The 27,924-nt window shown below is 40.5% G+C and overlaps 1 protein-coding gene across 2 annotated transcripts in view; it reads right to left on the reverse strand.

Moving 5' to 3' along the window:
• Positions 1-3,028: 3,028 nt before the first annotated feature.
• Positions 3,029-27,924, reverse strand: part of LOC101094500 (E3 ubiquitin-protein ligase RNF103) — a 110,135-nt gene continuing 85,239 nt past the window's right edge. For both annotated transcript variants that reach the window (XM_006930275.4, XM_003984233.6), the window contains 4 exons: positions 18,772-18,951; positions 8,275-8,396; positions 5,016-5,130; positions 3,029-3,627 (listed from right to left, as the gene is read on the reverse strand). In XM_006930275.4, coding sequence (XP_006930337.1) covers positions 3,485-3,627; positions 5,016-5,130; positions 8,275-8,396; positions 18,772-18,951 — 560 coding nt within the window. In that variant the 3' untranslated portion in view covers positions 3,029-3,484. The remainder of the gene's footprint in view (positions 3,628-5,015; positions 5,131-8,274; positions 8,397-18,771; positions 18,952-27,924) is intronic.

The following is a 27,924-nucleotide window of genomic DNA, read 5'->3' on the forward strand; positions in this document are numbered from 1 at the left end:
TTCAGGATGGCCCACAGACAGGTAAGGGCAGACAGACTGATAATTTGTGACTAAGTCTACTCTGTTCTCCCCCTGGAACTAGGGACCAGGGTCACACACAGAATGTGAGCTCCTGTCTTTAAGACTGCTGCCAAGTTAGGAGAAGGATTTGGCAATGGCAAGTAAAATGCCACAATGCTTTCTTACTGTTTTTACATTTCTTTTTTCTTAATACAGTGTTCACTTGGTTGCTGTGAACTCTCGTTTCCCAGTTCTGACAAAGTTAGTTCTGACAGTTTCTGGTACTTCTGAAAATCTGGAGGTGTGAGTGTATGGAGCTGTCTACTCCACCATTTTCCTGATGTCACTCTACATTTTTTAAAACTATCATTAATTATATGTAGAAGAGGAATTCCTTAGCTTTAAAAAAAAGGCATTTCCATGCTGTGATTTAGACCTGCATTTCTGAAAAGATTTCAGTGATAAGGAAATGTTAATTCTGGCATCTCAAAAGAAAACTGTCTTGGTCAAATAAATTTGGGAAAAGTATATGAAAAGCTCTGAAAAGTTGGAAAAGACCTTGCTTTTTATTTGAACCAAATATTTCCAGTTTTACTTAAGAGCCTTTCTTACTGATACTACAGATTAGCATTTGAAGAGCAGCTGTGTCACTATGGTAGGACAAGAAAAGTGGTCATAGTTCTTCAACTAGGTGTTGGGTGTCAGGAAGAGGTGCAGAGAAAGGCATGACTAGTACTCTTTGGGAACAAATATGAGTCAAAATCCCTTCTCTCCAGGAGTCCTGAGATAGATGAGGAAATACACGACAAGGAGGCTCCAGGTGATGTGAGCTGTATGAGTGGTAAGTGCTCAGGAAGGCATGAAAGGCAACATGGGGAGTGTGGGGAGGGACAGAGTAAATGAGGTTACAACCTGTCTAGAGTGAAATGCTGAGTGATCACCACAAGCTGGATGGTGGTTTTTAGTGTGAGCTATATTTCCAAACAAAACAAATGGGTCAGTGTTGTGGGATGCTACTCTTGACATTGTTTGTTTGTTTGTTTGTTTAGGGCACCAAGTAGATTCAGTCTATGGTTGGGGTGGAGAATGGGAGCTGGTGCTGCTAAGTGCTGGACCTAAGCTGAGGAAAGAGGAAAACTTTTATTGCAGGTATTTACACCATCATTTCCCTTCCCAGATTGTGGACCCTTACAGAGCCAGTGTAGTAACTGACTCTCCTTATTTCCAATGATGCCCAGAAGAATACTGAGGGAAAATGGACTACATAACATGATAAGACAACAATGATATTTCCTTAACCTGAAAACAGGAATGGAGAAAAGAGGACCTCTTCAAACAATGAAAACAAACCAACCCTACATTTACATCATTTTATTTGAATGGCTGGAAGAGTGGTTGTAATTATTCTGTCCATCCATCCACCTGGATAAACTCTGATTATCCATATAAGACAAAAATGCTCAGGGATTCTGAGCATCCCTTAATTCCATTATCATTCTGTGAATAAACTAGCCAGATAAATGCAATCATGAAAATATATCCTGTTAATGTCAGTTCTTCTCAAGTTAATTTATAGATTCAAAGTAATCCCAATCAAAATCACAGCTAGTTTGTAGATATTGACAAATGAGTTCTAAAGTTTATGTGGAGAGGCAAAAGGCCCAGAATAGCCAACACAACAGTGAAGAACAAAGCTTGATGGTATTATCAGACTTCAAGACTTACTATAAAGGTACAGCAATAAGACAAGGTGGTAATTAGTGAAGGAAAAGGCAAATACATCAATATAACATCAGTGAAACAGAACCAAGGGCCTGAAACAGACCCACACAAAAATGGCCAACTGATCTTTGAAAATGGAGTAAGGACAATATAATGCAGCAGAAATTGTCTTTTCGGCAAATCGTGCCAAAACTGGACATCAACATGCAAAAAAATAAATCTAGACACAAACCTTACACACGTCGCAAAAATTAAATCAAAATGGATCAAAACCTAAATGTAAAACATTAAATTCCTGGAAGAATTTTGGAGAAAATCTAGGTGATCATGGGTATGATCATGACTTAAAATCTAACACCAAAGGCATGATCATGAAAGAAATCATTGCAAAGCTGGACTTAAGACTGAAAACCACTCCGTGAAAGACAATGTGAAGGAGTGAGAAGACCAGCCTTAGACTGGGAGAAAATATCTATAAAAGACATATCTGAGATAGGACTGTTATGCAAAGAACTCTCCAAACTCAACAATGACAACCCAATTGAAAATGAGCAAAGACCTAAACACCTCACCCAAAAAGATATACAAATGGCAGAAAAGCACATGGAAAAATGTTTAACATCATAAATCACTAGGGAATTGCAAATTAAAACAACAGTGAGATAATACTACATACCTGATAGAATGGTCAAAATCCAAAACACTGACAACATCAACTACTCACGAGGATGTGGAGCACTAGGAGCTCTCAGTCATGGCTGGTGGGAATGCAAAATGGTACAGCCAACTTTGGAAGACAGTTTGGCAGTTTCTTACAAAACCAGATATGGTCTTACCAGTGATCCAGCAATTGTGTTCCTTGGTATTTACCCAAATGAGTTGAACAACAAACAGCAGCAGCAGCAGCAGCAGCAGCAGCAGAGAAAAGCAGCAGAGAAAAGCAGCTGGACGGTGAAAGTCCTAATCTCACAGCTGTCTGCTCTGGGTCCAACGTGCATTGGGAAGGAAGGGAAGCAAACTACATATGCACACCTGTCAGGACATAATACAGCCATCCGGCCAACAGGACAAGGAGTCACAATTCTTGAGGATCCTTTTGGTTAAACAGATGACAAAGCAGAAGCGTCGCTCCCACACCACATCTGTGAAAGCTGGGGAACAGCATCCACGGAGCAGAAGCCTCTTCTGCTGGGCTTCCAAGTCCCACATGACTGGCTATAGCACCTTCTCTCTTTCCAAGGCCAACATATAATCTGAGACCGCAAACACCTTGAAAATTCACTGCACATGACAATCTACAATGAGACCAAGTGTTAAAGCAAAAATTTATTAAAATCCATTTTATATAGTGTTTTAGAGACAAAAAAATGGAGAGTCCTCAACATTCAGGCCAACTCTATCCTCAGAAGTGCTTCGGGAGAAGACAGATTCCTTTGCCCTTCCCTCCAAAAGATACTTCTGTTTATGCTCCTGAAAATGATGCATCGCATGAAGTCAGATTTCTTTGCCCTCCCTCCCCAAAGGATGCTTCTATTTATACCCCTGAAAATGATGCATTTATAACCCCAACTCTCAAGGACAATCCCATTGAGATCCCCAAACCTCTGCAAAGTGAAGAGATATGAGCAGAGAACCTTCTCAGAATAAAGGTGCCTCAGAGGCGTAGTGCAAGAGATACATAACATGGTGACTGCTTCAGAGGAGTGTGCCCACTCCCGGTAGGTGGGCTGTGAAAGAGCCTGAGGGCCCAGCTGGGCAGCCACTAGCTGCGGAGTGTGGCCAGACGGGACTGCATGGCCTCCAGGGCCTCTTCTTCCTCCTCATCTTCTGATGCGGCCATGGCTCCTGAAGGTTCAGGCTCCGGAAGGGCGTCGGTCACTTTACTAGGTGCTTTGCCCAAGGCCCCTGAAAAGAAACAGCAAACAAATGAACAAATTATCATTTTCAAGAAGTGGTCCCTTATCCTCTCTGCCTTTCGTACCTGAAGAACCTAACAAGAAACAGAAAAGGGGCAATAAAACAAGCTGTTCGCGGGAGGAACAGTGAGGATTTGCTCACTGTGACAAAAGTGCAAATGCCAACTTATGATGATACCAAGGTTGTCATAACGGAGGATTCGGGTTTTAAGAAATTTGGTACTGCCACTCTTGTTCTAAATTCCTAAACACTATTGAATACTTAAGTTTCAAGATTCATGAAGATGTTACATGTCTCTCAGTAAAACTAAACTGTTTTTAAACTTCCACAAAAGGTTTTCCTGGAGGAACTAGTCTTTCCCAACAATTTAAAAACAAATAATTAAACAAATAATTTTAAAACAGATAAAAATTAAATCTCACGAATTTTTTTGCTAAACATAAAACCCAAACTCCAGAAGTAAAAATAAAGCTTAAAACTTCATTAACCATTTTTCAGAGATGACTGTTTTTGTTCATCCTCTTTCCAGTCTTTTCTTATAGACATGTTTTTTACACACGAGCATGTATTTCAATAACAAGGCTCTTCTCACACATTATATTGTGAATGTCTTTCCATGTCAATGAACGTATTTCCACACTATCACAGCTATAAAGTATTCCATTAAAACAGATATAATTCAACCAGTATTCTATTAGTATCCATTTAGGTTATTTCAAACTTTTCAATATGATAAATAATGCTACAACAGACTTCCTTGAGTTAAATCTTTCAGCACATCCTTAATTACTAGTTTAAAATAAATTCCCAGAAATCAATCTGACAGGTTGATGGCTTTTGACAGCTACTGCCTAATTGCTTTCAAGAAAGTCTATAGAAATTTAAGCTCCCCTGGGGCGCCTGGGTGGCTCAGTCGGTTGAGCGTCCGACTTCGGCTCAGGTCATGATCTCGCGGTCTGTGAGTTCGAGCCCCGCATCAGGCTCTGTGCTGACAGCTCGGAGCCTGGAGCCTGCTTCGGATTCTGTGTTTCCCTCTCTCTCTGACCCTCCCCCGCTCATGCTCTGTCTCTCTCTCTGTCAAAAATAAATAAAACATTTAAAAAAAAAATTAAAAAAAAAAAAAAAAGAAATTTAAGCTCCCAACAGCAGTGTTGTGAGAGCAGTTTCTCCTCACCATTCTGAAAACTTTAGGAATTTTTAAAACTCTTTGCATTTTTAAAAGATCTTGAAAAATAAGCACAATATATAGCTAACTTGCATAAAGAGTCACTGCATTGCATTTACAGTCATAAAGAAAAAGGTACTAGGTAATTTAGTGAATGCAAGAAGAATGACCATAAACAGAGGAGAGAAAGTCAAAGAGTCTCAGGACATACCTGCTGTGATTTCAAACAGAATTTTGTCAATTTCCATTTCTGCTGCTTCTTCCATTTCTTCCTGATCATCCATGCTTTCAAAAGTATCCTCTAACATTTCTTCTATGATGCCAGCCTAAACACAGAAAAAATCACGTCACATCCCTCAACTGGTAAAAATGTTCCTCACAGAAACATCTGTGGGTCCAGTTCCACCTGAGCTCTAGTGTCTGTAAGTCCAGACCACCCTTTTGACGGTGAACACTCAAGACAGATGGTCATGAGAAACGAGGATTCTGTCTGTCCTCTCTGAAGAAAGGCAACGGCCATAGGGAAACTTCCCAGACTCAGCACCAAGGTTGGACGGGGGCCTCTGTCAATGGAGCCTCTCACAGTAACCCAGACAGTAATGATGGCACTTGGGGAACAACTTGTTGAAAGTGAGTGTGCCCTGAGCTGTCTTGGGAAGCATGAGCCCTAACGTTGCAAGCAGAGTCCGTGAGCACCGGACTTGAAACAGTGTGAAAGCTGAGTGGAGTCTTAGTGGGCACTATGATAACAAGTACCAAGAGCAGAGTGGGGCTCCACAGAACCCTAAAAAGGCCTGAAGAGTACTTCAGCACGTCCAGGTCACCGCTGCTGGTGTAGGGCCAGTCCAGGGGGTCTGGCAAGGATCAATCAATTCACCAGAGCCTCATCCTCCATTCCTGACAGAATTGATCAGACAGCATTTCTGGACCCAACAAGGTAATGCCCAGACTCTACTGGAAGCCTTGTGCCTGGAAGCCTGAAGCCAGCCACTCAGCCTCCTTTCTCCTCGAGGTAGCAGGGCTCCAGTATGGCACACAAGAAAACTGTTCTCAGGGCGCCCGGCTGGCTTAGTTGGAAGAGCGTGTGACCCTTGATCTCTGGGTCGTGAGTTCAAGCCCCACACTTAAATAGATAAAACGTTTAAAAAAAAAAAAAAAAAAAGGAAACCGTTCTTGAACACTTGCCAACACAGGCCAGACCCGCAGTCTTCCTTGCCAAGCACTGTCCTCAGCTCCCAACTAGGACCCTACTGACTGTTTTTTGTTTGGTTTTGAAGTAAAAGGTCAGAACAGCATCCTCCAATGTCAGAAAGAGGCCCCCTGGGGAGAAGAGGTGGGAAGGGACGGAGAGGCAGAAAGAAAGCAAGGGTTCGGGCTTCTGAGAAGCTGCCAAAAGAGAAAAATCCTAACTGCTTTGCCACTTGCAACAGCTGAGCCCCTTGCTTTGTACCTAATCCAGTGATTCAAGGAGCAAAAGGTCACCTGTGACAGCTCCAGCCCTGGTTCCCTGCACTGGGCAGAACACGACTCTCACTACCTACGCTGATGCTATCAGATGTAAAAGCAAGCCCTCTCTCCTGCCTGCCTTTGTGCTGCCAGAACACTCAAGTGACTCCTAATAACATGAATCAGAATAACCATATTCTACCCATTCTCAGATCCTTTCCTCTCAACCAAAATGAATAAACAGATTCAATTCAGATTCAATTCAATGGCCTGAATGAATGGATGTCATCTCAGTGCTGGAGGCTACTGAAAAGAGGTGCAGTACATGCTGGTTAACTAGTTACACGAGCCTCCTGGAATCCTGACTGTAACAGCCTTCCACATCCTGGAGGCAGAAACTGTTATTCATTCATTTATCCACCTATTCAATCAGCAACCATTCATCAAATGCCTACTCTGTGCCACACAAAGGACAGGGGCTGGGACAAATGGAATGACTAATATCATGTCCCTGCCCTCGAGGAGCTGGGCCCCTACCACAGGCTTCAGTTTGTACTTGGGGATGTATATCTGGGAGTGACCTGAGTAACTATTATCTACTACATGCAGGCCTTCCTCCAAATCTATACTCCTTTCACTATTTAGAAACCACTGTGGAAAAGACCCCAGGTTCCTAAAGGGGGTTCCCCTCAGATCCTAGTGGCCACAAATTTAGAATTTAGCGGGCCTAAAGTCATTCCAAGAATTACCCTGTTATCCTGTTCTAGATGGACAGTCATCACAACTTGGGAAAAAAGATCCACGTACCACTTTTAAAGGACACACACTCCTGACCCTGGTCCCTCCTTCCTACTACTGCCCAAGGATTTCTCATCCCAAAGACCTAGGTTCTGAGCTTTATATGTTGCTATTCTATCGGTTTTCTCCAGTTCCTCTCCCCCATGCCTCAGAGTCCCGCATATAATTCAAGTTCATAAATGAAATTCCCTAGGAAGAAGAAACGCAATTTCTATGCACAAGCTGAGGTACACAATGTTGGCTCTTAGGTCACAAGTCAAAAGTGTGAAACACACCTGTCTGAGATACTTCCTACCACCATTTCTGAGGCAGCTCAAGCAATAAGGTCAGACATCTGTGCTCCAAGCCCAGATCTGTCACTTACAACCAAGGCCACTTAGGTAAATTACCTGGCAACTTGAAGACTCAATTTCCTCCTGTGTAAAATGGGGTAAAAAAAATATCTCCCCACAGGGTCACTGGGAGGACTCTATAGGACAGCACGTGTGACGTACCACTGGCTGGCAGGGAACTCAGTAACCATGCTCTTCTGAGCCTTGTCCCTCCCTGTCTGAAGGCCACCGGTGTAGGTCCTCTCCAGGCCCTGATCCTGGGGGTGGCAGGTACTTACTGCTTTCGGTTCTCAGTCTCTCCTCTTCTGGCCTAAAATAGGGGACATTAAACTCCACAGAGTGTGGGCCAAATCCAGTCCACTGCCTGTTTTTGTAAAGTTTCACTTTGACACAGTCATGCTCATTTGTTTATATTATCTATGGCTGCTTTTGTGCTACAAAGCAGAGTTGAGTAGTTACAACAGAAATGTATAGCCCATAACATATAAAATACATTTTATTATCTAGCCCTTTACAGAAAAGGTTTGCCAATTCCTGGTCTGGAACGACTTCCCTCCCCAGGCGTCACTAATACTCCACTGAGGAAGACCCTGGTTTCTTTCTGTCTCCCTGCTCATGTTGGAGCCTGGAAACTCTAGCTCCCTGAATCTTCCACCTCCCCTTGAGCCTTGGGTATACTTTCACTTCTTCTAAGGAACACTGGCAATCTGACCCATCCTCTGCCATGCTCAGTTCAGACAGTTTCAACCAGTACTAACAGCTGCTCCTCGGTCTTCAAAATCATTTCTGTCCGGCAACAGTGGTCCGTCCATTCCCACCCAGCCCCAGCCCCCTGCTCTGCTGGAAGTGACTGCTAACAGTTTGGAATAGGATGCAGAGTTGGCCCCAGGTCACCTTCATCATCTCTTTGGATAGCTCCCTCATGGTGGCCTGGATTTCTGGGATCTTCACAAGGCTCTGCATGGCCTTCATCACTTCTGTGCTCTTCTGTAGGGAACCGGCCACTCGCAAAACCGCTGAAAAGGAAAAGGAACAGGATCGTTCAACAGAATGTGACACAGGATTGGGAATAAAGCATGACAGACAGGTGCGCCTAGGTAGCTCAGGTGGTTAAACATCTGAGTCTTGATCTCAGCTCAGGTCTTGATCTCAGGGTCATGAGTTCAAGCCTCGCCCTGCGCTCTGTGGCAGGTGTGAAGCCTAATTAACAACAACAAAGAAAGAGTGATAGTCAAATTATAAGCTATTCTAATAAAAGAGAACAGTAGTAGGTAGACTCCCAAAACTACCTGTGAACCTACATTACTATCCTAGTTGACCAAGAGACTGACTTTTCTAAACCGTACACTTTAGCTACAACAGGTACAAACTCTGAGCATGCACACCATCCGGCTGATGTGGAAAGCAGCCTGAAGGCGTGCATCTGAGCTTTAGGGAAGGAAGCCCGCTAGGAATGACTGTGATACCAGGACAAGTCACACGGGAGGAACAGCTCTAGATCTTGCCAGGGCCACACTGGAAAATACAACACTTTAGGCTATACACAATTAGTGTTCCCCATACACCAGCCTATGGACGGCTGCTGCTCTCTGAGGGCCCTGTCACTAGTCCTCAGGAAAATGAGAGAAATCAGGATGAGATATATAGTGAGTCTACGTGTTGCTGTATGGCGGTTACAGTTCCTTGCTACGGAAACATTTTCTGTAGTTCGATCATATACACACTTCTATATAAGAAATCACGGTAATAGCAAATGATCATCCCTCTGCCCTGCACCCTACCCACCACCACACACACATCTTTAACATGTCAAAGATATGGCAGCCTTCCAAATCTGTTTTGCAATATCATGAGACTTAAAGTTCTGAGCTGTCCAACAAAACTGGCACAGAGACTGCCTGAGCACTGCAGTGCCTGGCTAAGCTACGAGTTACTAAAAATTTACCCATCTGAATCCAGACTCTAGGCAGCTCTCACATGTAAGGGAAAACAAGAGGCAAGGAAACAAGAGTGACCAGGGAAATATCTGGGTGACATACACACCATTTTGCGATTTTTCTAAAGGAGTAAGGAAGTTTGTTAGTTGCAGAGAATTCTTCATTTCTCCTTAACATTGGAATGGGGAAGTGAAATACTGATCTATTAAGATTAAGATTAGTATATATTACAGCAGAAATATCAAGAATCTGTATGGCTGAAATAAATTATATATGCCATTATAATGATACAAAAAAGTTTTAAAATATTAAAGTTACTATTGGTTATTGTAAAAAGGTAAGTGAGGGAAAGAAGGGCAAAAATAAAGTTTATTCCATATAGTTCTTTTTGAACCATAAAGTTTGATGTCTACGCAGGCCCATGTTTTATCCTAATTTACACGCTGAGTTTCCCACAGAGAGTGCTTGAACATGACATGTGTTCAATAAACTTTTTTGAGTTGAATTAGTAAAAAAATAAAAATAAAAATAAAAAGATCGGAGCTAAAGAAAAAAACTGGTGTGATAAGTATTAAATACTAAAACATTTGTACTTTGAAAAGGGTATGAGTTTCTGATTGTTAAAAGAAACAAGAGAGGTGCCTGGGTGGCTCAGTTGGTTGGGCATCTTGACTCTTGATTTTGGCTTAGGTCATTATCTAATGGTTTGGGAGTTCGAGCCCTGCGTCTCCCTCTCTCTCTGCCCCTCTCCTGCTCTCTCTCTCTCTCTCTCTCTCAAAATAAACAAAAAAAAAAAAGAAGAAGAAGAAGAAGAAAAGGAAGAGTATAGTGGGAAAAGAAGAAGCAAAAATAAACTTAGAAATAAAACTAATCCCCAAAGACTTTAACTTGATTGCCAATCAGGATTGGGGGAAGTAGATTTTTAAAAGGCCAATGCTACAATGGAAACTCAAAACAAAGAAAGATGAATATACAAAGAAAAATAAAAGACTAAAAACTAAAATGTACTTTCTATGTTCCACAAGGAAAGAAGCATGTGAGGAAGATAAAAACTGTTTTATAAGTCACCCCTACAGCAGAATGAGAAGTAGGCCATAAGCTGGAAGAAAATATTTGCAAAAAACAAATGAGAAAGGAATGTTTATCCAATGTATGCAAAGAACTCTTAAAACTCAGTAAGAAAATGAACAATCCAATTAAAAATGGGCAAAGACCTAAACAGATACCTCACCAAAAAAGATGGCAAAAACCCCGCAAACCCCACACGAAAAGATGATCAACATATCATTAGGGAATTGCAAACTAAAACAAGGAGATACCACTACACATCTATTAAAATGTCAAAATCCAAAACACTGACAACACTCAATGCTGGTGAGGATGTGGAGCAACAGCAACTGCTGGTGGGAATGCAAAATGGTACAGCCACTTTGGAAGACAATTTGGCAGTTTCTTACAAAATTAAACCTACTCTTATATATGAGCTCCTTGGTATTTACCCAAATGAGCTGGAACGTACGTCTACACAAAAACCTGCAGATTGACAGCTTTCTTCATTATTGCCCAAACTTAGAAGCAACCAAAATGTTGCTTGCAAAAGAACAACAATAATGGAGCAGATAAAGCGTGGTATATACAAGGGAATATTCAATGTTAAAAAAAGCTCTCAAGCCATTAAAAAAATGAAGGTAACTGGGGCACCTGCGTGCTTCAGTCAGTTGGGCATCCGACTTTGGCTCAGGTCATGATCTCACAGTTTTTGAGTTTGAGCCCTGCATGGGGCTCTGTGCTGACAGCTCGAAGCCTAGAGCCTGCTTTGGATTCTGCATCTCCCTCTTTCTCTGCCTCTCCCCCACAGTGCTCTCTCTCTCTCTCTCTCTCTCTCTCTCTCTCTCTCAAATAAGTAAACCTTAAAAAAAAAATGAAGGAAATTTACTTACATGCATACTACTAAATGAAAGAAACAAATCTAAAAGGCTTACTTAACACATTGTATCAGTCCAACTATATGACATTCTGGAAAAGGCAAACACTATGGAGACAGTAAAAAGATCAATGGTTGCTTGGGGTGGGAGGGAGGAGTGAACAGGCAGAGCACAGAAGATTTTTTAGCTATACATATTTCACAATAAAAAAAGAATCTCCAAAAAGGTTAGAATGATACAGAAAACAAGAGGTTAGCATTATAAAAACTACCTGACATTTAAAATTAGAAAGAGCAAAGTCACACGGGAAGGGATCATGACATGAGCCTCATTGCCTGGTTATAGCTCTTTCTGCTAGTCCCTCCCAGCCCACCGCCAGATCTTCCTGCTGTTTTTCCAGCATTCCAGGCTCCTCCAGCTGCAAGGTCTCTGTATGCTCCTCCCTCAATATGCAGGGCAGGGCCCCACTAACAGCTCTAGAGAGTGGAGACCTAAAGGATGGATTTCTTTTTTTAACAGTATGCTTCATGAATTTGCATACCATCCTTCTGCACAGACCATTGAATCTTCTCATTAAAGTCACCATTCTGGTAATATGTGCTGCCCAAGAGAGGACAAGATATCTTTTTTATTTGGAGGTGGACTCATGATTTTATTTCCAGTGCCTTCCATTGTGCCTGACACAGCTGACTCTCAAATGTTGAATAAACCAATGAATGCATTTAGAAGACAACAAGCAAAACTATGATATTCAAACTGGATTTTAAAAAATGTTAAACATATTCACGTCTTAACAGCAAGCAACACTGAGGTGGTTAATAAAGACTCAAATGCCTCTAAATATAATGACATATTTAGATCAGAAATGTGTTATTCCTTTCTTGTACTGACCATAAAAATTCCAGAGCGTTTCTTTATGGAAATAAATAAAATCAACCAATTTCATATGGCAAAAAGAAGGGGAGGGACTTTAACAAATAGAAACTAGTTCTCCCCAAATTTTCAATTACATAGAATGATGGCATCTGGGGAACAACTTGTTGAAACTCTCAACTTCTCACTTCCCCTCCTTCCAACTCCTGGCAACCACCAATGTACTTTCTGTGTCCGTGGATCTGACTATTCTAGGCACCTCGTGTAAGTGGAATCATAGTTAGCTGTCCTTCTGGGACAGGCCTGTTTCACTTAGCATAATGCCTTCCAGGTTTATCCACATTGTAACAAAGTGTCAGCATTTCCTTCCTTCCTTTTTTTTTTTTTTTTTTTAAAGTTTGAGAGTGAGCTAGAGTGCGAGCAGGGGAGGAGCAAAGAGAGGGGGAGAGAGAATCCCAAGCTGGCTCTGCATTAACAGCACAGAGCCTGACTTAGGGCTCGATCCCACAAACCATGAGTTCATGACCTGATCAAAAATCAAGAGTTGCACACTCAACCAACTCAGCCACCCAGGCGCCCCATCATTTTTTTCCTTTTAAGGCTGAATAATATTGTGTGTATATATACCACATTTTGTTTATTCATCCTTCAATGGATACTTGGGTTACCTTTACCTTTTGCCTATTGTCAATAATGTGACTATGAACATGGATGTACAAATATCTGTTTGAGTCCCTATTTTCAATTATTTTGGGTATATACCCAGAGACATTATTTCTGAATCATATGGTAATTCTATTTCCTGTCTCACCTTTGAAACTTTCTCTTAACTTACTCCCCCTTTTAAAGCATACTCATCATCTGTCTTATTCTGCAAGAAGCTGCTGTCAGAAAGCTATCACTTGGAAAGCATCTAATCATAACGTATTAATAGCTGACAAGGCTTACTTAACATGTTACCCTTCCCAGGGATATCTGCATTTTAGCTGAAGATCTTGAGGAAAGTGACTTCATCAAATGGTGGCTTTTCAAAGCAACAACAGGCTAGGACAGAAGGGGGGCAGACATTGAGGGCAAGACCCTAATCTTAGGAACTCTCATTATAGTATTTCTAGTTTTCTCTTCTCTCATTCCAAAATATAGACTCCTCCCTCCTGCTCTGTCCTCGGTGCCACCCTTCTCTGCTGTATTTAATTTGCCAGCAGGAACATCCTACTATAAGGCCTCTCAACAACCTCCCCAGGGCTTCCTCCCACCAGCCTGGTGCTTAAGTACTTAGAAGCAGGGTGATGATCCTCCTGGAGTCAGTCTGGACAGCCCCAAATAGAAGCTCTGTTCTCTCTTTAGGGCCGCTTCCCTTCTCTCAGTTTCCAGTGTCTTTTAATGGCCCTGCATTCTTTTCAGGTTCAAGGTCTTAAAGCATTTCCAGCTTATTTGTACCCTGACTACATCCATTTACTCTGCATCCAGACTAAAACTTCCTAGTGTCCTCTCTTCCGTGCATCTCATTTGACTAAGCTACTCAGGTCCTGCCCATGGCCACTCAGGTCCCCCGCCTGCCATCCTGCTGTGCCAGTCCCTTGCTGCACCTACAGTTTGTGCTCACAATGTGCACGGCACTCTACTGCCTACAAAATGGAATGATAAGTCCTTGCTTAACTTACAAAACTGACTCCAAATTACCTTTGGAGCTCTACCTCCCACTGCCCCACTTAATGTGCTCTTGTCAAACTGAAACACGTACTGTTTGCTGAACACAGCCTGAAGTATTTCATCTGTGCCTTTGTGCACCCTAATCCATGAACTGAGATGCCTCTGATTCGCCTCAGAATACTTTTCCTCTGAACTCGTCCTGCAGTTTATCTGTGCCACCCCTACAGCGATCTCAATCTGAGCTTGTCTCTGAAAACCCTTGCTCTCCTGACGGCTGTAAAAACTGTCTTCCTCACCTCCCTGCTCAGCCTCTCCGGCCATCCCTCCTCCATGTTCTCCTGTACCCCAACCTCCCGGAACTTCCTAAATGTGCAGTTCTTCTTGGCCCCAGGGCTCTCCTACGAGCTGCCTGGCACTCAGGTTGGAGCACCCATGTCGTCCTTCAGTATTGTTGGTCCCTGAAAGGAGCCATTCTCCACTCCGGTTCCCTTTTCCAGTCTCCTGGTGCTTATCACAGTTTGCAAGAGAAGTACCACTTACTTGACTATTAAATTTATTATTTTTTAGGTATTTTTATTAAATTTACAGATTAGCTGCTTTCATCCCATACCTAGAGGGCAATGACTGTGCCTATAATGTTGACTATCCCTGGTGCCCAGCAATACATCTGCCACATAATAGGGGCTAAAAAATGGATTTATTAAAGAATTATCATTTCACTCTTGGTAGCTTTGTCTGCCTGAGAAGACTGGGGAAGTTTCTCATGCTGCCTACACTTAATCCAGCCTCCCCACCATCCCCACCCTCTCCTTTTCTTTCTTAAAAAAGAAGAGAGAGAAGAAGAGGGTGGTGAGAAGGAGCTCTGACAAACAGTTCAAGGAACACTAGAACATTTCAGAAAGAAGTGTCCATGAAATAAGAACAGGATGATTTCTTTTTTTTTTTTTTTTTTTTTTTTTAGTTTTTTTTTTTTCAACGTTTATTTATTTTTGGGACAGAGAGAGACAGAGCATGAACGGGGGAGCGGCAGAGAGAGAGGGAGACACAGAATCGGAAACAGGCTCCAGGCTCTGAGCCATCAGCCCAGAGCCCGACGCCGGGCTCGAACTCACGGACCGCGAGATCGTGACCTGGCTGAAGTCGGACACTTAACCGACTGCGCCACCCAGGCGCCCCAAGAACAGGATGATTTCAAAAAAAATCAGAGAACTCTTCTGTAAATTAAAATTCAGATAGCCAAAATGAAAAATTTGAGAGAAGAAATGGGAAATAAAGTTAAGAAAATTTCTCAGAAAGTGAAACACAACAACAAAATTGGTGACAGTGATCATATTTTGAGCTATATATAGAGCAGTCACCACACACCAGGCGTTGGTTGATAAGCCTCACAACTACTCTATGAGGAAGGTGCTATTATTATTTTCAAAATGGAAAACAGGAAAGGTAAGAAAATTAAAGGATCAGTCTGGGAAGTCTAACAAAATCTTCTGCTTCCAGAAAGAAAGAGAAAATACAGTGGAAAGGAAATGATCTCATGAACACAGCCAAGAACTAAAAGACCAGGGAACTGAAGGGATAGCACCCTTGTCTTTTAGGAATCCATGTGGAAATATTTACAGATGAAACTGTGTGGGGTCTTAGGTTCCCCAGGGGGAAATACAAGGGAGTAGATGCAGATACAGATGAAGTAGGACCAGACAAGATTTCTGTGCAGGTGTAGTAATTCTGACATAACCATTAAGACATAAGTGGAGATAACCACTTAACATAACCATTAAGATATAAGTGGAGTCACCACACCCTAGGTGACAAAGTCAGGTGTGAAGATAAAAATGTGGAAAGCAGTATTTTGAGGCACGACATTAGATAAGGCCACCTGGGGGAAGAGAGTGAATATGGAAAACAGCAGAGGATCTAGAACGGAGTCTTAGGGCACTCTGACTCATTTAAAGACCAAACGGGGCGCCTGACTAGCGTGGTCGGTTGAGCATCCAACTCTTGATTTCAGCTCAGATCATGATCCTGGGGTCATGGGACAGAGCTCCAAGTTGGGCTGTGCGTGGAATGCAGAGCCTGCTAGGATTCTCTCTACCTCTGCCCCTCTCCCCACTTGTGCATGTGTGCTCTAATTTAAAAAAAAAAAAAAACCAGCAAATATTTTACTTTCCAGTTGTGAGAAAACCACAAATAATATGTATCTGAAACAAACAATAAAATATATTGTTATGGGTATATATTTAAAGGATAACAAGCTCTGACTTCTGTGCAGTACATTCAAGAGCTTCTGTTTACTACTGAAAGTACATGCTACAGGAGAAGAGATTTCTCATGTGGATGATTACCTATGAGCTCTACCTGCTTGAAAAGGTCTTTAGGAATCAGTACACCAGAAAGAAAAGCTAAACAGAAGACAGTGATCAAGTACACTAGTTCCCAGAGAAATGTTATCTGCTGTAATAAGGTAACATTTCTCAAAAATTACGAAGTCTGACAAGGGTTGGTGAAAAGGTATGGAAAAAGGAACTCTCATCCACTGCTTGTGGGAATGTAAATTAGTAAAGCCTCTTTGGAGAACAATTTTGCAATTGTAGCAAATTTCAGCCCACTTATTTTTAACCCAGCAATTCTACTTCTGAGTATAAAATTGTTCTAGAGAAACCTTTACACATGGGCAAAAGAGAAAAGACATTCGCAGCAGCACTGTAATAGCAAAATATTGAAAAGAGCCTAAATGTCCATCAGTGGAGGAAAAGTAAAATGTGATACATCCATCTGATGAAACAACATCCACTAGTTAAAAAAAAATATGTCATTATGGGTATGCTTCAAAAACACAATGATAAATGAAAAACACCAAGGCAGAATGGTATATACAGAATACCATTTCTAACAACATCAAGATTCATAACAGTGCTTACTTATGGGGTGGTTGAGAGAGAAGGGAACTGGGAAGACATATTAAAGGAGCTTCAACTTTAGTAATACTGTTTCTTCTAGCATATAAAACTGAAGCAAATACAACAAAATGTCAAATTGTATTCATTCCGGGTGACAGGTACTTAAACATCTACTATTATTGAGGCGCCTGGGTGGCGCAGTCGGTTAAGCGTCCGACTTCAGCCAGGTCATGATCTCACGGTCCGTGAGTTCGAGCCCCGCGTCGGGCTCTGGGCTGATGGCTCAGAGCCTGGAGCCTGTTTCCGATTCTGTGTCTCCCTCTCTCTCTGCCCCTCGCCCGTGCATGCTCTGTCTCTCTCTCTGTCCCAAAAATAAATAAACGTTGAAAAAACAAAAAAAACAAAAAAACATCTACTATTATTATCCTGTGTACTTTCATCTTTGCAACTGGGGAAACAAAAATGGCTGTGCATACAGAGCTTTATGGGGGGTGTGGGGAGAATAAGCCAGATGTTTTCTAATGTTCACTCAGAAAAGGAAATACCGAAAAAATTTTAAATAAACTCATCAGGGTCACAGCACAGAGCCCGATGCGGGCCTCGAACCCACAAACCGTGAGATCATGACCCGAGCCGAAGTTGATCACTTAACTGACTGAGCCACCCAGGCGCCCCTGAAAATGTTCGTTAGTGTAAAATTTCTCTGTAATTTCTGAGTCCACACTCAAGTCTAAATATCTAACAGTCATTTGGTGCCATTCTCAAGGAACTATAATTCTGAGTTAGGACTTCTTAATTTAACAGAAATTAAGTTAAAAAACAGAAACTAGGGGTGCTTAAGTGGCTCAGATGGTTAAGCATCTAAATTTGGCCCAAGTCATGATCTTGCAGTCCATGAGTTTGAGCCCAGAATAGAGCTCTGTGCTTGACAGTTTGGAGCCTGGAGCCTGCTTCAGATTCTGTGTCTCCCTCTCTCTCTCCCCCTCTCTCACTCACACTGACTCTGTCTCCCTCAAAAATGAATAAACATAAAAAAAAAATTTAAAAAACAAACAGAAAACAACTGGATGTAAATTTAACCTATGACTCAAGCTGTCACTGGCCTAGAGACAGATGCATGTGAAAGATCACAACAGTATTACACTGGACAATAAAAGAAAACTAAATTATGTTTATTCTTATTTTAAATATTATAATACATTTTTAGAAATTAAACTGATAGCTCACATGTGTGAATACCCATTACAAGTTTGTAGATTCCTAAGATGTAAGGAAGCATTAGGTAGAGAGCCAGAGATAAGACAGAGAAGGAGGTGGGGTTAAAGCCAAAAATAAACTTGGATTGAGTGATTATCTATCTATCTATCTATCTATCTATCTATCTATCTATCTATCTATTTAAAGTAGGCTTCATACCCAGTGTAGGGCTTGAACTCACGACCCTGAGATCAAGAACTGAGCTGGGATCAAGAATTAGATGCTTAGGGGTGCCTGGGTGGCTTAGTCAGTTATTAAGCATCTGACTCTTGATCTCGGCTCAGGTCATGATCTCATGGTTTATGAGTTCGAGCCCTGGAATTCTGTTTCTCCCTCTCTCTCTGATCCTCCCCTACTCATGCTTTCCCTCTCTCTGTCTCAAAATAAGCAAATAAACTTGAAAAAAAAGAATTGAATGCTTAACTAACTGAGCCACTCAGGAGCCCCAGACCTGGACTATTTTAACATTCTGCCTTGGATGACTTTGCTCTCAGAACAGAGGAAATTCTCTTCTTATTCCTCCAATGCACAGACTCACTTCTTACTCCTCTGACTCAACTCTCAGGTCACTTTATAACACTGTTCACATGAGGCAGAATATTCTAAGCAAAGCAGATTTATATGCTTATTTTGCCATTATTGCAACAACACTGCGAAAGAAAATGAATCATAAAATAATGATAGTAATAATTATATTTTGCATTTGTGTAACACTCCAACCAAGACAATATAAAGAATAAAAACCAGAGTGGAGTCTGTTCTTCCCATTCAAGAAATCCAGCCAGGACTAATAAAAGTAGCAAGAGCCATCAGCATTAATGAGGAGGCTGCAGATAATGGCCATCTTACCCAGCTGGTTCTTCATCCCCATGAGCACAGAGTTCATGTGAGCTTTGGAAGCATAGAGCTTGCTCACAGCCTTCCGTGACCTGATCATCTCCTTGGCCAAAACTACACAGACGTCTTTCTGGCCCTTCTTGGCAGCATCTTTCACTGACCGTTTTACTTTTTCTTCTTCTCTTTGGATATCTAAATTTAGAACATAAGACAAAACACCAAAAAATTAAGGGCAAACCAGATTTATTGGCATTCAAATCCATTCTTATGGTGATCTAAATGGGTCTATTAAAAGGAAAACAGAGGCGCCTGGGTAGCTCAGTCAGTGGAGGGTACAACTCTCAATTTTGAGGTTTTGAGTTCAAGCCCCATGTTGGGTGTAGAGATTACTTAAAAATAAACATTAAAAAAATTTTTTTTTGAGAGAGAGAGAGACAGAGCACGAGTGGGGGAGGAGTAGACAGAGAAGGAGACACAGAATCCGAAGCAGGCTCCAGGCTCTGAGCTGTCAGCACAGAGCCCAACATGGGCTTGAATACATTTACTATGAGATCATGACCTAAGCCAAAGTCAGACACTTAACTGACTGAGTCAACCAGGTGCCCCTTAAAAATAAAATCTTAAAAAAAAACTAAAAAGAAAAACAGAGAGGATGATTTAAACAAAATTAAAATAATTAATGTGATAGGTTTTCATTATTTCCAGAAACAACATTAAAGTAACTTAGGAGTAAACAGGTAAGTAAATCCTATTACATTAGGCAAAATTTCAAAACTGCCTTTCCAAGGCCATTCTAACATTCATTGGTACTGTACTAAGGAACTTTAAACATACTATAAATGAGCTTTCTCTAATAATCAATGTTTCTGCAATTATGGGAGTATAATCTCTGTACATTTATTAATGATTTATAAAAACCTGCAACTTGAGGAAAACCCAAACATATTAAAGTATCAAAACATCATCAACCAGAGGTAAGATACGTCTGTATTATATGCTTTATGAACAGCAGAAATACTTTTATTGTGGTAAAACACACATAACATAAATTTGCCATCTTAACCATTATTCTAAGTGTACAGCTAAGTGGTATTAAGCACATTCATTTTGTTGTGAACCATCACCACCATCCATCTCCAAAATTCTTTACAACTTTGAAAACTGAAACTCAGGCTGTGTGCCCAGGGTCATGGGGATCTGTCTCTTGCTTTAACAATGTATGTAGACAGAAAGGCCCCGTACCATTTTTCTAGTTGCAATTGTTGGAATCATCTTCTCTGCCATCCTCCACCTGTGGGATCAGCCAACACCACATTTCCAGCTTAACTCCTTACTGCTATTAAACACAAGTGCCCAGATTCATCTGAAGTATTTCACTGAGGTTCTGAGATTCCTAAGAATTATTCCACCTTCAACTTCCTGGTCAACATTTACCTGTGTACCTCCTATACCTGCCTCTCCTGGGCTTCTATTTCAACTGTTAGAATGTGACTCAGCAGGGCCTGGGCCACTTCCTTCATAAGTGGGCACCTCGCATCTCTTGAAGATGAAAAATCAGCTCCCTCTTCCAGGAGGTGCAGAAGCCGCCTCAAGATCAGTGGGGCAAAAACTCCAGGGTTCTAGACAAGAACCTGAAGCAGGCCCCTTGGGATCTGAAAGCCAGGGGTTCTGCCCACGCAGACCCCCCATGTCTGAGACTTTTTGAGGAACCATTTCCTGGATGAGGAGGGGAAACTCAGGAGGATGGTGACCACCTGGCTTGCCTGCGCAGGCTGGCCAGCCACTAGGCTGGGCAAAGATCTCTTCGAAAGGCTCACTCCTCAAGCAAGACGGAGTCTGCATAGCCCGGCAGCCTCTGAAGGGATCCCTCTGGTACCCCCTTGGTGTCTGGGCTTCTGCCTGAGCCTCCCCGTGCAGCCACGAGGCAGCTTTCAACCACCCAGGAGCCCCACCCTGACCATGTACCAAATGGAAACAATAATGTTTTTTGCAGCAAAAACAACAAAAAACCTCAAACTCAAACCCATTAAACAATGACATCCCATTCCCTCCTCCCATCACCCCCCCAGTAACCATCATTCAACTTTCTGCCTTTACGAATTTGACTACTCTAAGCACCTTATATAAATGGAATCATAGAGTATTTGTCTTTTTGTGGACTAGCTTATTTCACTTAGCATAACATCTTTAAAGTTCATCTGTGTTGTAGCATGTATCAGAATTTCTTTTTAAGGCTTTCCACTGCATGTATATGCCAATTTTGTTCATTCATGTATCAACAGGCATCTGGGTTGCTTTTAACTCTTAGCTATTGTGAATAATGACACTATGAACATAAGCATGCAAATATCTCTACAAGACCCGTTTCAAATTTTTTGTGTATATACCTATATTACCACAGACTGGGTGGCTTAAAAATCATAGATTTATTTCTCACAATTCTGGAGGCTGGAAAGTCCAAGATCAAGGTGCCAACAACCAATTTGGTTCCTGCTGAGAGCCTACTTCCTGGTTTGCAGACAGTTAGCTTTTTGCTGTATCCTGACATGGCCAAGAGACACAAAAATTCAGTCCACAGCATTCTGCTCTGCCCCCTTCCCCCACCCAAAATTTATGTCCTTCTCACATGCAAAATGCACTCATTCCATCCCAACCACCTCAAGCGTCTTAACTCGTTCCAGCATCAACTTTAACTTCTCAAGTCCAAAGTCTCATCTAATGCCTGAAACTAATGTAACATGTGAGCCAACTATATTAAAAAATAAATTATATATAAAATATACAATCTAAATTTTTTTTAACGTTTATTCATCTTTGAGAGAGAGACAAACAGAGCATGAGCAGGGAGGGGCAGACAGAGAGGGAGACACAAAATTCAAAGCAGGCTCCAGAGTCTGAGCTGTCAGCACAGAGCCTGATGCGGGGCTCGAATTCATGAACCATGAGATCGCATGACCTGAGCCAAAGCCGGATGTCACCCAAGTGCCATATATATACGTAATCTAAATCAGATATGGGTGAGACTCAAGGTATGATTGATCCTGAGGCAAAATTATTCTCCAGTTATGAACATGCAACAGGCATTCCAAAAGGGAGAAATAGGGAAGGAAGGGGTGACAGTTCCAAGCAATTCCAAAACCTAGCAAGGCAAACTCTAGAAGACCTTAAAAGTCAAGAATAATCTTCTTTGACTGAGTGCTCTGACTTCCAGACCCACTGAGGTGGCAATATCACCCTCATACTTTAGTGGGGTACCACCATGCTGTGACTTTCTGTAAAGGCCCCATCCAACCTAAGGCTCTGCTGGGCGGGGGGGCATACCACCAGGGGTCTACTAGAAGTCCTTCCCTACAGCTTTGATTAAAAGCAGTGTGGGTTACTAGAACCAAGATGGTAGCTCTGATGATCTCTGAATCAGCTTTTGAGACATTCTTTCCTTGAAGAACAGTGCAAGTTTGAAGCCTAATGGTCTGTTTTATTGTCCTGTCCTGCAGAATCTAAGTCTGACAGCCTCCGTTCATTCTGACCTGTATCCATCTCCTTCAGCCCAAATTGGCAGTAATCTTGCTGGGGTCAATGAAGAAGTCCATGGTTAACACACATTCTAATCTCTTTATCAAATGGTTGGTCAGTCATACCCTTGTGTCTTCTTCTAAACATGCTTTCTCATTTTTTGCAATATGTACAGATTGAGACTATTCTAAATCTTTAAGTTCTGTTTCCTTTTTAACGATTCCTTCTTTGAAATAATAAGTGAAGTCAGCAAGGTTGCCTGATAAAATACACAGAAATCAGCTACATTTATATACATTGATAACGAAGTGGCAGAAAGATGAATTAGGGAAACAATTCCATTTACAACTGCACCAAAAAGAATAAAACTCCTAGGAATGAACTTAACCCAGGAAGTGAAAGACCTGTACTCTGAAAACTATTAAAACAATGATAAAAACAATGAAGATGATACAAACAAATGAAAATATATTCATTCCATGCTTGTGGACTGGAAGGATATTAAAATGTCTATACTATACAAAGCAATCTGCAGATTCAATGCAATCCTTATTAAAGTACCAACAGCATTTTTCACAGAACTAGAACAAATAATACTAAAATTTGTATGCAACCACATAAGACCCTAAAAAGCCAAAGCAACCCTGAGAAAAAAGAATAAAGCTGGAAGTATCATAATCCCAGGTTTCAAGATATATTACAAAGCTATAGTAATCAAAACCCTATGCTACTGGCACATGCGCACGCGCACACACACACACACACACACACACACACGACATATAAACAAATGGAACAATACAGAGCCGAGAAATAAACCCAAACTTATATGGTCAATATATGACAAAGGAGGCAAGAATATACAATGGGGAAAAGACACTGTTTTTAGTAAATGGTGCTGGGAAAATTGGACAGCTACTTGCAAAAAAATGAGACGATACCACTTTCTAACATCATACACAAAAATAAAGTGGACTAAAGAACTAAACATGAGACCTGAAACCATAAAATTCCTAGAAGAAAACATAGATAGTAATTTTTTTTACCATGGCCTTAGCAACATTTTTCTAGATAAGACTACTCAGGCAAGGGAAACAAAAGCAAAAATAAATTATTAAGGCTACATCAAAATGAGAGCTTTTGCAAAGGAAGGAAATTGTCAACAAAAAGGCAACCTGCTAAATGGGAGAAGATCTTTGCAAATAATATATCTGATAGGGGTGAATATCCAAAGTATATAAAGAACTTAAACAACGTATCAACACTAAAGACACCCAAAAAAAACAAAAAACCCACCCCAAACAAACCAATTAAAAAATGGGCAGTAGACCTGAATAGACATTTCTCTGAAGATCACCAACAAACACACAAAAAGATGCTCACCATTACTAATCATCAGGGAAATGCCAACCAAAACCACAATGAGATATCACCTTACACCTGTCAGAATGGCTAGAATCAAAACAACAAGCAATAACAAGTGTTGAAGAGGATGTGGAGAAAAGAGAACCTTCATGCACTGTTGGTGGGAATGTAAATTGGTGCAGCCACTGTGGAAAAGAGTATGGTCGTTCCTCAAAAAATTAAAAACAGAAATACTATTTGATCCAGTAATTCCACTACTGGGTATTTACCCAAAAACAACAAAAATACTAATGTGAAAAGACATATGCACCCCTCTGTTTATTGCAGCATTTACACTAGCCAAGATAAAGACAGAATAGAAAGATGTAGATAATAGAAAAATAAAGATAATAGAAAAATATCTTTTCTGATAAAGGCACTAAATCCCATTCATAAAGGATCCACCTTCATGGCCTAATTACTTCCCAAAGCCCCACTTCCTCCAAATACTATCACACTGGGGATGAGGGCTTGAACATATGAATTTTGGGAGCAAAACAAACATTGAGTCCATATTAATACTCAAAAGCAGAATTGTGGAATCACATGGTAATTCTATTTTTAACTTTTTTAGGAATAGTCATACTGTTTTCCACAGCTGTTGTGCCATTTTACATTCCCACCAAGAGTGACCACTGGCTTAAATTTCTCTACATCGTTGCCAACACTTGTTTTCCATTTTGTTTTATTTGATAGCAGCCATCCTAATGGGTGTGAGGTGTTATCTCTTTGTGGTTTTGATGTGCATTTCCCTAATGATCTGTGATTTTGAACATTTTTTCATGTGCTTATTGACCACTTGTACATTTTCTTTGGAGAAATATTCTAAAAGCCTGAAAGTCTATTCAAAACCTTTACAAATTTTTAGATAGGGCTATTTTTTAGTTGTTGAGTTTTAAGGGCTTTATATATATATTCTGGATATTAATCCCTTATCAGATATATGATTTATAAATATTTTCTACCATTTGGTGGGTTACCTTTTTACTGTTACTGTTTCTACTATGTATTTTGAGTCACAAAAATCTTTGATCTCCATAAAGTCCAGTTTGTTATATATTTTTTGTTGCCTGTAGTTTTGGGGTCAAATCCAAAAAATCACTGCCAAATCCAGTATCATGATGCTTTTGCCCTATGTTTTCTTCTAGGGATTTCAGTCTTAGCTTTTACATTTAGGTCTTAATTTTGAGTTAATTTTTGTATATGGTATTAAGTAGGGGTCCAACTTCATTATTTTGCATGTGGATGTCTAATTCTCCCAGCCCCATCTGCTGAAAAGACTCTTTTCCCCAGTGAATGGTCTTGGCACCCTTGTCAAAAATCATTTGGCCATATATGGAAGGATTTATTTCTGGGGTCTCAATTCTATTTCATTGGTCTTTATGACTGTCTTCATGCAGGTACTACACTGTTTATTTATAGTTTTGTAGTAAGTTTTGAAATGAGAGACTGTGAGTCCTCCAAATTTGTTCTTTTTCAAGACTGTTTTAGCTCTTCCCTGGGATTCTATATGAATTTTAAAGTGGATTTTTCTATTTCCGAAAAAAAGTCTTTGGGATTTTGAAAGGGTTTACATTGAATCTGTAGATCACATTGGGTGCTACTGATATCTTAACAATGCTAAGTATTCCAGTCCATGGACACAGAATGTCTTTCCATTTACTTAGATATTTAATTTCTTTCAGTAATGTTTGTATAGTTTTCTTTGTACAAGTTTTCCACCTCCTTGGCTAATTCCTAAGTATTTCACTCTTTTTGTTGCTACTGTAAACAGGACTGGTTAAAAAAAAAATTTTTTTAATGTTTATTTATTTTTGAGACAGAGAGAGACAGAGCATGAACGGGGGAAGGTCAGAGAGAGAGGGAGACACAGAATCTGAAGCAGGCTCCAGGCTCTGAGCTGTCAGCACAGAGCCCGACACGGGGCTTGAACTCATGGACCGTGAGATCATGACCGGAGACGAAGTCGGACGCTTAACCGACTGAGCCACCCAGGCGCCCCAATAGGACTGTTTTCTTAATTTCTTTTTCAGACTATTCACTGTTAGTGTATAGAAATGCAGTTAATTTTTGTCTGTTTTATATCCTAATTTGCTGAATTAACTTATTAGTTCTAACAGTTTTGTTGTAGAATCTTTATACACATTAAGATGTTTTAAACACATTAAGATTGTATTATCTGAAAAGAGATAATTTTACTTCTTCCTTTTCAATTTGGATGCCTTTTCTTTCTTTTACTTAATTGCTCTGTTTAGAGAGTCCAGTACTCTGTTGAGGAGAGGTAGCAAAGTCAGGCAATTGTTGCGGTGTTTCCAATGGTACAGAAAAAGCTTTCTTTCACCACTGAGTGTAATGTTTGCCGTGGATTTTTCACATATGGCTTTTATTATGTTGAGGTAATTTCCTTCTATTCCTATCAATGTTACCATAAAAGGGTATCAAATTCTGTCAAATGTTTTTTCCATCAACTGAGATGATCATGTATTTTTTCCTTTATTTTATTGATGTGCTATATTACATTGGTTGATTTACATATATTAAACTATCCTTGCATTCCAGGAATCCAATTTTGCCATGGTGAATAATCCTCTTGAATTTTGTCTGCTAGTTTTTTTTTTTTTCTTTTCTTTTTTGGTTATTTCTGCGTCAGTGTCCGTAAGAGATATTGGTCTGTAGTTTTCTTTTCCTGTAGTGTCATCTGGCTTTGGTATCAGGGAAATGATGGCCTTATAAAAGAACTTAAGTGTTTTCTTCTCAATGTTTTGGAAAAGTTTGATAAGAGCTGGGGTTAGTTCTTACAATGTTTGGTAGAAATCACCAGGGAATATATCAGATCTAGGACTTTTCTTTCTCAGGAGATTTTTGCTTACAGATTCAATCTCCTTACTAGTTATACCTGTTCAGATTTTCTCGTCATGTTTCAGTCTTGGTAGGTTTTGTGATTCTAGGAATTTGTCCATTTCATCTATATTATCCAATTCATTGGTATACAACTGTTCATAGTACCCCTATAATATATATTGTCAATTTTTTTTAGAATCGTAGTAGCACTCCCACTTTCATTTCCAATTTTAGGCATTTGAGTCTTCTTTCTTTCTCTTTTGTCCTTTTAGTCAGTGTAGCCAAAGATTTGTCAATTTTATTGGTGTTTTCGAAGAACTCACTTTTGATTTCTTATTCTCTATTGTTTTTCTATTCTCCATTTTATTTATCTCTGTTCTAATCCTATTACTTCTTTCATTCTGCTAGTTTTAGGTTAAGTTTCTTCTTTTTCTAATTCTGTAACATGTAAAGTTAGGTTGTTGATTTGAGTTCTCCTTTTTTAATGTAAGCATTTTCACAGCTATAATTTCCCTCTGAGTACTGCTTTTGCTACATACCATAAGTTTTGATATACTGTATTGTGATTTTCACTGATCTATAAATACTTTCTAGTTTCCCTTATGGTGTGTATCTATCTATCTATCTATCTATCTATCTATCTATCTATCTATCTATCTATCTATCTATGATACAGATATAGACGTACATATCGTATATATACATATAGGCCCATATACTGTTTCGAGTGTGTTGGGGTACCTGGGTGACTCGGTCAGTCACCGAAGCATCTGACTTCGGCTCAAGTCATGATCTCACTGTTTGTGAGTTCAAGCCCCACATCAGGCTCTGTGCTGACAGCTCAGAGCCTGGAGCCAGCTTCAGATTGTGTGTCTCCCTCTCTCTCTGCCCCTCCCTCGCTCACACTCTCTCTCTCTCTCTCTCAAAAATAAACATTAAAAAAAGAGTGTGTTAATTTCCCAATATTTGTGAATTTTCCAGTGTTCCATCTTCTGACTTCTAATCAACCTTGTGGTCAGAGAAGACACATTATATAACTATATTTTAAATTGATTGAGACTTGATTTTTGAACTAACATATAGTCTATTCTGAAGAATGTCCCATGAGCACTTGAGAAAAATATGTATTCTGTTGTTGGGTATTCTATATAGGCCTATTAGATCTAGTTGATTTATTATGTTATTCAAGTATTCTTATTTCCTTATTATTTTTTAAGTTTATTTATTTATTTTGAGAGAGACAGAGACAGCACAAGCAGGGGAGGAGCAGAGAGAGGGGGAGACAGAGAATCCCAAGCAGGCTCCACACTGCCAGCATAGAGCCCAACATGGGGCTCAAACTCACGAAACTACAAGATCATGACCTGAGCAGAAACCAAGAGTCAGATGCTCAACTGACTGAGCCAC

This window comes from Felis catus, chromosome A3 (genome assembly GCF_018350175.1).
Source record: "Felis catus isolate Fca126 chromosome A3, F.catus_Fca126_mat1.0, whole genome shotgun sequence".
NCBI classification, from domain to species: domain Eukaryota; kingdom Metazoa; phylum Chordata; class Mammalia; order Carnivora; family Felidae; genus Felis; species Felis catus.